An 11,172-nucleotide genomic window follows, 5' to 3' on the forward strand; every position below is an offset into this window, starting at 1 on the left:
ATCAAAACGGAGGCATCGTAAAAGAAAGAGGAATTGGTTCACTGACATTGTTTCCTGGATATATCCATTCCCGTTCCGTCTGTTGCCCACAAATCTCTTACGTTCACATGGGATGATTTATAAACTCCACATAAATACAGCAATCCAATTAAAGCTTTGATTTCCAACTAATTTGTTGTTTCGCTTCCCGAGTTTCATGAGTGAAATTTCCACATACTGAATCAATATAAATATTTGTATTGTCGACTACATGTTTTAACATATCTTCATCGATAAGCAGTGACCAGAAATCTAAAGGTGTTGAGACGTCTTTAGAATACTTCATATTTCCAGGAAGTTTAGAGTCTGGAATTTATTTTTGTTCCATTTTAATCCATTTTTTTTCCAACATAAAACTCATTGCTACATTCCAAAGTTTCATGTTCTGTTTCTGTATCTGAATCACTACTCTCTATGGATGAATCATGATTACTATTATATTCTTTGTAATCAACATCTTCACTAAATGAATCCTCATCAGAAGAAACGGTTTCAAGAAGATTTCTCAATCTTTTCATCTCTTCATCGTAAGGAATACACGGCGCCATGCTTACAACTCAAGAAAAACCTATAGCAAAAGCTTGAAAACGAGAAGTGCGAAGTGACTCACTGAGAAACGCGAGTACACGCGGGGGTATGACATGCCCGAACAATGGTGTTCCTAAAAAACCGTTGCACCTGTCACCTTAGGAATTTCCCCCATTTAAGTATGTGACCTTGAACTCAGCTACACCAAGTTTCATCCTTTTATGAAAGAATGGGTGAGAAATATACAAAAAGAAAAATGGACATGGGTATGACATACCCGTTGCGTGTGCTCGCGGGTTAAATCTATAAACAGACATAATTTCTTGTTCAGTTACAAAGTTCCGCTGTTCAAGTCTCGTTAATTGCTGTGCCGAAAATACCGACTAACTTGTCAATCGAAATTTTTTCGTTTTCACTAACCTCTCTGTCCCATTCTTCATGTCTTTATCCATTTTTTGCTGCAATTCCACTTTTTGTTTGATGGACATCGAAACATACTTTCGTTTTGTACGATCCTTTGGGAGCTCCAGAATCGGAAATTCTATTTGACATAATCGAAAGTTCAAGTTTATTTTTATAGTATTGCTCTTACAGTCTGCAAAAAATAATAAGCCGGATCCAATTCGAAAATTAAGAAACAACGCAATCATCAACATTAACTGAAATAGATAATTAGATAATTTTAGCTTATACCATCCGTTATACATAAAACGTGCACGCAAAAATGTATTCTGCACTTGCGCACACGCATATGCACAGTCGTAAAAGGTCTTACGTGCACGCGTAAACGCCTATGCGCATGTTTCAATGTGGCGCATGCGAAGAAAGTTTTTAGCTTTGAAGTCCGGATTATAGATCATTCCGGATTATGGGTGTCCGAATTAACGACTTTTGACTCTATATGAAATTACCTCAACGCGAAAAAGTATACACCCTTTCCAAAGATGAACATTTTCACGTATAAAATAAATAAAATATCCATATTGGGCTGATCTTTAGAATATGGTAACTGGTAGTTTGGCGACATTTTGGAGGCGATAAAGGTTACTACCTAGGACTTTGGTAATAATGTGAGAAGCACACAGTTCCGATTACGCATTATTTTGTGTGAGGAAAATGAGAGATCATGAGATATGTCATGTGACATTAATGGACGAATTACAGTTGTTTAATCGGAAAAGGGGGGAAATCTGGAAATTTCGTATTTAGCTATATTCTGTGTTGTGTGAAACGTGACATTAATGGGCGAATTTCAGTTCTTTAATCGGAAAAGGGGGTTAATTTGGAAAAGCTTCATTGTGTGTTGTGTGAAATAGTGTTGATTAATTTTCGGATTGCATGGCGCTTTCTAAAGTGAATTCTAAATTTTTAATGCGTTTATCTGATAATAATAATAAGTTGAGATTGTGTGAAAGGAAGGATATTACAAGTTTAAATGGCGGTGCAAGAAATATGGTGAAAACGGACATTTTGTGAAAAGGAGTGTAAGGAAGGGTACTTAGTTTGCTGAAAGTAGTTTGAGTATAGGTGAAATTTTATTAATTTCTCATTACTTGGTGAATAGACTTATAGTTGACTACTGGATTTAGGATTTAGAAATTAGCAGTAGTACTGCAGCGACGTAATGAAGATTCTGAAGAAGATTAGGTAAGTTAGTATTTTTAATCATTTGAGGATATTATTTTTATGCATTGTTCTAAATGTAAGGAGTAAATAAATTAAAATGGTATTATTTGAAAATTGTTATTAGCAATGATTTAGTTTAAAGTAATTAGGATTGCAATCTAATTTTTATTAATTTAATGTATGTGCTTATTTATATTTTAAGTAGTGTTTTTTAATTTAATTATATTTTAATTTAATGATCGTGATTTTGTGAGTTATATGTTTGTAGTATTTTGGAATATATTTGAGTAGTATACGTTGAGTATTTTCATGCATTTTCGTGAAATTTTTCTAATTTATGAGAAAAAAGCAGTGTACATGGATATAGTGAAGAGTGTGCGCAATGCCATTGTTGTGCAATTCTGGGATGTTTTTTTAAGTAAAAATAAGTCGACGTGTACATGGTTTAGTGATATTTTAATTAAATGATAGTTATTTTGTGAATTTTATGTTTGTAGGAATTTGGTATACGTTTCAGTTGAAGTAAACGTGCATGGAAATAATTTAAATATTTGACACTAAGTATTTGTAATGTTTGCGGTATGAATTCGTTGGTGACGTTTAAAATATAATAGATAATTTAGAGGTAAAAGTTTTTAGATATTTTATTTATTTTATACGTGGAAATGTTTATATTTGGAAAGGGTATATACTTTTTCGCGATAAGGTAATTTCATATATGTTCTTTTTATCAGGTTTAAAGATTCACAAAATTTTTTGCATTTTCGTGCAAATTTTTGTAATTTATGAGAAAATAGCAGTGTAGATGGATAAAGTTAAGAGTGTGTGCAATGCCATTTTTGTGCAATGCTGGGATGTTTTTTTAAGTAAAAATAAGTCGACGTGTACATGGTTTATGTGTATGTGTTATTTTGAAAAACGCGTAAGGAGTATGGTATTGTGCACTTTTTCCCAATTTTGCAGTGAATATTTGTCATGATTAAGCAGTTTTGTTAGATACAATTTCTAGCATAAGTGTAATTCGGCTAGTAGATTGTTGGAAGAAGTGTTCAGTAGAGAAAAAGAAAAGAAACATGTCTTTACTTCGTGAAGACAAAATGGCGGCGGACAAAAAAAAAAAATAGAGGGTTGGTGTAGGAGAGTTGGTCGCCAAATTTTCGCCAAAAAATTGCAAAGTTACCATAATGTAAAGATCAACCCCAAAAACTTTTACCTCTAAATTATCTATTATAAACGTCACCAACGAATCTATAACAAAACATTAAAAATGGTTACAAATACTTAGTCTCAAATATTTAAATTATTTCCATGCGCGTTTACTTCCACTGAAACGTATACCAAATTACTACAAACATATAATGCACAAAATAACTATCATTTAGTTAAAATATAATTAAACCATGTACACGTCGACTTATTTTTACTTAAAAAAACATCCCAGAATTGCACAAAAATGGCATTGCGCACACTCTTCACTATATCCATGTACACTGCTTTTTTCTCATAAATTAGAAAAATTTCACGAAAATGCAGGAAAATACTCAACGTATTCCAAAATACTACAAACATATAACTCACAAAATCACGATCATTAAATTAAAATATAATTAAATTAAAAACACTACTTAAAATATAAATAAGCACATACATTAAATTAATAAAAATTAGATTACGATCCTAATTACTTTAAACTAAATCATTGCTAATAACAATTTTCCATAATACCATATTAATTTATTTACTCCTTATATTTAGAACAATGCATAAAAATAATATCCTCAAATGATTAAAAATACTAACTTACCTAATCTTCTTCAGAATCTTCATTACGTGGCACGCACACTTCCCTACAGAAAGAGTTCCAATCGGCTGCAGTACTACTGCTAATTTCTTTCACTTTACATAGCGCCATGCAATCCGAAAATTAATCAACACTATTTCACACAACACACAATGAAGCTAAATACAAAATAATATATTACTACCAATATTTTTCCAAATTTTTTTACCCCCTTTTCCGATTAAAGAACTGTAATTCGTCCATTAATGTCACATGACATATCTCATGATCTCTCATTTCCCTCACACAAAATAATGCGTAATCAGAACTGAGTACTTCTCACATTCTTACCAAAGTCCTAGGTAGTAACCTTTATCGCCACCAAAATGTCGCCAAACTACCTGTTACCATATTCCAAAGATCAGCCCTAATTTTTATTAATTTAATGTATGTGCTTATTTATATTTTAAGTAGTGTTTTTGAATTTAATTATATTTTAATTAAATGATAGTTATTTTGTGAATTATATGTTTGTAGGAATTTGGTATACGTTTCAGCGGAAGTAAACGTGCATGGAAATAATTTAAATATTTGACACTAAATATTTTTAACCATTTGTAATGTTAGAGGTGTGAATTCGTTGGTGACGTTTATAATATAATAGATAATTTAGAGGTAAAAGTTTTTGGATATTTTATTTATTTTATATGTGGAAATGTTCATCTTTGGAAAGGGTATATACTTTTTTGCGATCAGGTAATTTCATATATGTTCTTTTTACCGGATTTAAAGATTCATAAAATTTTCATGCATTTTCATGAAATTTTTCTAATTTATGAGAAAAAAGCAGTGTACATGGATATAGTGAAGAGTGTGTGCAATGCCATTTTTGTGCAATTCTGGGATGTTTTTTTAAGTAAAAATAAGTCGACGTGTACATGGTTTAGTGATATTTTAATTAAATGATAGTTATTTTGTGAATTTTATGTTTGTAGGAATTTGGTATACGTTTCAGTTGAAGTAAACGTGCATGGAAATAATTTAAATATTTGACACTAAGTATTTGTAATGTTTGAGGTATGAATTCGTTGGTGACATTTATAATATAATAGATAAGTTAGAGATAAAAGTTTTTGGATATTTTATTTATTTTATACGTGGAAATGTTCATCTTTGGAAAGGGTATATACTTTTTTTGCGATCAGGTAATTTTATATATGTTCTTTTTACCGGATTTAAAGATTCATAAAATTTTCATGCATTTTCATGAAATTTTTCTAATTTATGAGAAAAAAGCAGTGTACATGGATATAGTGAAGAGTGTGTGCAATGCCATTTTTGTGCAATTCTGGGATGTTTTTTTAAGTAAAAATAAGTCGACGTGTACATGGTTTAGTGATATTTTAATTAAATGATAGTTATTTTGTGAATTTTATGTTTGTAGGAATTTGGTATACGTTTTAGTTGAAGTAAACGTGCATGGAAATAATTTAAATATTTGACACTAAGTATTTGTAACCATTTGTAATGCTTGAGGTATGAATTCGTTGGTGACGTTTATAATATAATAGATAATTTAGAGGTAAAAGTTTTTGAATATTTTATACGTGGAAAGGGGATACTCAGAAAATCGGCACTTGGCGAACTTCCCGAGTGGGAGGACAGTTTAGGTTGCTAGTTTAGATCTTCACTACACTAGGGAGAAAGGGAGAAGTGAAGGGATATTTTCTTTCTATATGTAAATACTTTGCTTTGGCTGTCATGTGACTTTGCAGATGAATCGTCGTGCTGATCACGTAACTTTGTCAGTAGATGTGGCGCGTACGCTCATATGCTGTTTGTTGTTCCGTATGATCATTCGCTATTAAATTATTTTATTAGAACAAAATATTATTATTTATTAGACTATTAAAATCTATTAGACATTAAAATACTGTTAAAATCATAATTATTTAATTACCGGAGAAGGGCTTTAAGTTGCCATAAACCATACGCTATTAACGCTATACTAAAAACATTTCAGAAAATAAAATTACTATTAAAATTATTAATGATTTAAAAATTAAATAACTGAGTATTACGAAATTAATTCATAATTATTTAAATAATATTAATACTGCGCTTCTAGTTGCCGTTTAATTACCTTGTAAATTATTTTCTAAATAACTTAACGAACTTATAAATTAATTACCCTTATAATTAGTACAACAAAGTAGATAACATATGGTCTTTTTCTAACTTATCGTTCGCATGGTCACATTTTTAAAATTATTTACTTAATATTTAAGTATATGGGTGTTATTTATCTAGCCTTAACAAACAGGAATTAATTTCTAAAATAAACTAATTGTACTTCTAACACGAATTATTTAGAATGAGAAAAGCACTCTCGGGTTATTTGCTTAAGATGGCGGAAATCAGTTAGTCGAACTACCAGTGTGCAACATTTTTACTGCCATCTCGCTGACACTCTGTATCATACAATCAATTTTTTAATCCCTCCTAATCAAGTTTATATTGAAATAAAATGCTTATAAGACTTTGAAATGCTAATAAGTTAATGTAAAATATTAAAGAAACAATATTCTGCTACTTTTCTAAGTCAAGTATATTTCACTGATTTCTTTACATAGAGGATTTTGGGGAGTTCGGTGTATCAGTAAAAAATTTAAACTATTATACAAAACTTGAGAAAATTCTTTCACAGATAAACAAATAAAAGTTAATTAAATTTATATCATCAAATCTTTGAATAATCTTCATAGATTTTTTTGCTGTGTTGTTACTCATGTTAGTTTTTAATGGCAATGAATATAAATATTGAAATTTTTGCATCACCATATTTGCAACAAATACATAACCGAAATATATTGTTAGAAATCATGTTTCCCTGCAGTTATGCAATTCAGGATTACATTTCTTTATTTACCTACTTGAAAACTATTTTCGTATTTTAAGACGAAGGGGAAAAAATTCTGCTTCCGTGCTAATAAATAAACGGCTGCCCACTAGCGGCCGAGCGGTAAAATCGCTGAACACTGGTAGTTTGGACCGAGGTTCAAATCCCGCGAACGGGCTCGCCGCATGGGCTTTTTTGTGGTTTTCCCCATGTGTAACGTGTATATGAGCCAGTTTTTCTTAGAAAGTCCTCTATGAAGGCATCCCTCCCCTTAGGCAGATAGCCCTAGTGTGCTTTGCCGTATTCCCAATACACCATCTTCAATGAACGATTACGGTTAAGTTGCACTGTACTATTTGTTTTGTGGAATCCAATTTACTGCCGATTTAATTATGAAATTCAAATACCTACCTTTTCATTCAGTTGATTTATAAACAACATTAAAGATAAACATATTAAAAAAAGGAACACTTTTATTGCACAGTCATCTATCAAATTTAATTTTTGCAAAAACTTTTTACTTATTAATGCGAAATTATGTTAAATAAAAATATATAATACATTTATATACATTTTTAGTGTTTATGTTAGTAATTTTGATCAAACAAATTTTTCTACGAAATATCGATTATTAACTGAACGTAGCCGCAAAACCCCATGAACTTTGACCTATGAACCTACATTATTTTGGTTCGTGTTATTACATTATTTTGGTTCCTACATTATTTTGGTTTGTGTGTAACACTTCAAAAGGAATCAGCTGCAAAAGCAAGCATTTTTTCATTTAAATTTTTATCTATTTCAATCTATTGATATTTGCATATTTGAATTACTATTTTTTATTTATATTAAAATTTTTATTTTTGTAACTTAGGAATATTTGTAATTTCTTCAATTTAAGAAGTTATTAATATTTATTTCTGCATTTTCTTCTGTCTACTACTAAACCTTTATTCCTGTACGTTACTAGTGTTTCAGTTTTATATATTTTAGCTTAAATGTAACATAATTTTTAATTTAAAAATAATACATTTAATTTAATATTTAACTGATTTATCTAATTTATATTATTTGTAATATAATGTGAATGGATATTTTTACATAAATTATTTATTCTATATAAAATGCTGACATAAGGTTATTTTAATATAAAGAGCAAAAATAAATCTATAACGATCGGTTTAGTTCATGAACATAAAATGTAATGTGTGAAATGAAAGTATTATTTTTTTTAAATAGCAAATTCATGTATATTTGATCTTTAAAATTTTTAATGTTACTTGCGTGATAAATATTCCATTTGCATGATCTTTACTGCATTTATATGAAGACCATATTTTTAAACATATTTAACTATTATTGTGGATAATTGTAGAAATTAATGGTCAGAATTAAAAAGAGAAGTATAAACGGTTATAATGTTGGAGTTATATATATCATAATCTAAAATACTAAGGTGAAAAAAGTATGTACATTAACTTAACCACATCAATAACTAAATTAGTTCTATGTGCATTGTTTACCTTTTTTAACGCAAGCACGTTACTGTATTTAGCCTCAGGCGATTTTCGCCTAGCACGGTTTTCTCCCCTATATCGGGCTCAAGAGGGAAATTTTGTAAAGCGTCTTTTCACGTCATTTCCCTCTTGGCGTCAAAAAAATCCTTCTGAGGATTTGGCGATTTTCGCCGATTAAAGACGGCGGAAAAAATTGCACCAAGTGCCGGTTATCTGAGTCTTCCCCGTGGAAATGTTCATCTTTGGAAAGGGTATATACTTTTTCACGATCAGGTAATTTCATATATGCTCTTTTTACCAGATTTAAAGATTCACAAAATTTTCTTGCATTTTCGTGAAATTTTTCTAATTTATGAGAAAAAAGCAGTGTACATGGATATAGTGAAGAGTGTGCGCAATGCAATTTTTGTGCAATTCTGGGATTTTTTTTAAGTAAAAAGAAGTCAACGTGTACATGGTTTAGTGATATTTTAATTAAATGATAGTTATTTTGTGAATTTAATGTTTGTAGGAATTTGGTACACGTTTCAGTTGAAGTAAACGTGCATGGAAATAATTTAAATATTTGACACTAAGTATTTGTAATTTTGTAATGTTTGAGGTATGAATTCGTTGGTGACGTTTATAATATAATAGATAATTTAGAGGTAAAAGTTTTTGGATATTTTATTTATTTTATACGTGGAAATGTTCATCCTTGGAAAGGGTATATACTTTTTCGTGATCAGGTAATTTCATATATGTGCTTTTTACTGAGTTTAAAGATTCACAGAATTTTTTTGCATTTTCGTGCAAATTTTTGTAATTTATGAGAAAATAGCAGTGTAGATGGATAAAGTTAAGAGTGTGTGCAATGCCATTTTTGTGCAATGCTGTGATGTTTTTTTAAGTAAAAATAAGTCGACGTGTAAATGGTTTATGTGTATGAGGTATTCTGAAAAACGCGGAAGGAGTTTGCGATTGTGCACTTTTTCCCAATTTTGCAGTTAATATTTGTCATGATTAAGTAGTTTTGTTACATAAAATTTCTAGCATAAGTGTAATTCGGCTAGTAGATTGTTGGAAAAGGTGTTCAGTAAATAAAAAGAAAAGAAACATGTCTGGCGGCGAAAAAAAAAAAAATAGCGGGTTGCTGTAGCAGAGTTGGTCGCCAAATTTTCGCCAAGTTACTAAAATCCAAAGATCAACCAAATAATTAAATAAACTAAAACTATCTGAAAAATTATGCAAGTACTGAGCTTCCACGATCAATATGAACAGCATTCATGCAAAAAATAACAACCATTCTTCCTTAACCCATTCACACTTTAGATGCATTGCGAGCAATTTCTGGTGCAGTGCAGAAGTAATGCAAAAAAACTTTTTAGACGATAATAGTATTAATGGGAAAATGTAAAAAATGTTAATATTCATTAATGTTGAAAAATACAAAAAGTTAACTGAACAAAAAAGTTAGTATATACATTAATATACTTCATTTTGCTTTATTTCAATTTGAGAATTTGTATCTAGTAGTTTATGTCAGTTTAATACTTTTTTAAAGTATGCTGGAACTAAGAAAACACTAAAGAATATTCATATTCACTAAGGGCTTGAGACTTTTTTCTGTATTTTGAACAAACCTTGCAAAGATTTTTAGGATGTTTCTTATGGTGTGTAAATGGAACATGCCATGAGAGGGTGAGAATTCAAGGCATCAGAAATGAAATGTGACTATGTACTTTTACAGGACTGCTTTCTTCGTATATTTCTTACAAGGAACAATTAGTAAAATTTGTTCTGCAACATTTAATCAACAATTTCTGAAAACGATCTTCGGTTTATTCGCAATTCAGTGATATAACATTAACAAGCTGAAAAATGCTATATTTTATATGCAAAAATATTAAAAAAACGATTCAGCTCAGAACATCTTCTTAGGCGTAAATCAACACCAAAGTTATTTTCCCCGTTATTTTTACATTTATATATGCTTAAGAACAAATTAATTATTTCGTAATATATACAACAGTAACATAAACTTAACCCCCTACACACAGCGTGAATGAAAATAACGAATTTTACATTGCGAAGCATGCACGAGTCTTAATTCGTTGCTGAATATTTGGTCTTCAAAAATGCACGACATATTGAACTCATTAATCTGCGCTAATGAAATAAGAACTTGTTCTTAAATAATCAAAAAATAAATAATGATATTACCGAGAGAGCACGCTAGAGCACAACCAACCAGTCCACCACCAGAAATAATTATATCCCAAGTAGTTTCAGAAAGTTTAGATGCATTTTCAATCTTTGAAGAGTACAATCGTTTAGAAAACAAACAAGTCTTAAAATTATTTAAGGGTCGTAAAACATTCATTTTTGGTCAGGTTAAAACACGCCTTGATAAAATATCATTTGGTAACTAAGTAATTATATACTAAGAAGATTAATTACCAAAGCAGATACAATTACACAAAAATTACATAACTAACGCAAGATATTTCAGTTCAGCGGTTAACATAGCAGACGTATCTCTAAGCTGTTGCCATTCATAAACAACGCGGTAGTGAATTTCTTAATATTTTATTTTTTTATTTAAAATAATAATTTCCATTTGTTTTTAGTATAAAACTCAAATTAGGATTTAATACATCTATTATACGATTTGTGACTTGTTTTTGGAATTAATCGTTAATACTGCAGAATAAAATATGAAGTGATTTGATTAATTTTCAACCTGCCATACAATTATTATGTTTTACTCATTCTAATAAAACTGCAATGAAGTAATAGTAAAA

At 30.0% G+C, this 11,172-nt stretch overlaps 1 protein-coding gene across 2 annotated transcripts in view; it reads right to left on the minus strand.

The window, feature by feature from the left end:
• The window catches only part of Coq6 (ubiquinone biosynthesis protein COQ6, mitochondrial), an 83,984-nt gene extending 73,076 nt beyond the window's left edge, over positions 1-10,908 (minus strand). The window contains exon 1 of one of the 2 annotated variants that reach the window (XM_085816950.1): positions 10,592-10,908. In XM_085816950.1, coding sequence (XP_085673076.1) covers positions 10,592-10,751 — 160 coding nt within the window. In that variant the 5' untranslated portion in view covers positions 10,752-10,908. The remainder of the gene's footprint in view (positions 1-10,591) is intronic. The other variant, XM_085816948.1, reaches the window with a different exon arrangement.
• Between the last annotated feature and the right edge of the window lie 264 nt (positions 10,909-11,172).

This window comes from Stegodyphus dumicola, chromosome 5 (genome assembly GCF_044657685.1).
Source record: "Stegodyphus dumicola isolate Sdum_Otavi_A_Nest chromosome 5, ASM4465768v1".
NCBI lineage: Eukaryota > Metazoa > Arthropoda > Arachnida > Araneae > Eresidae > Stegodyphus > Stegodyphus dumicola.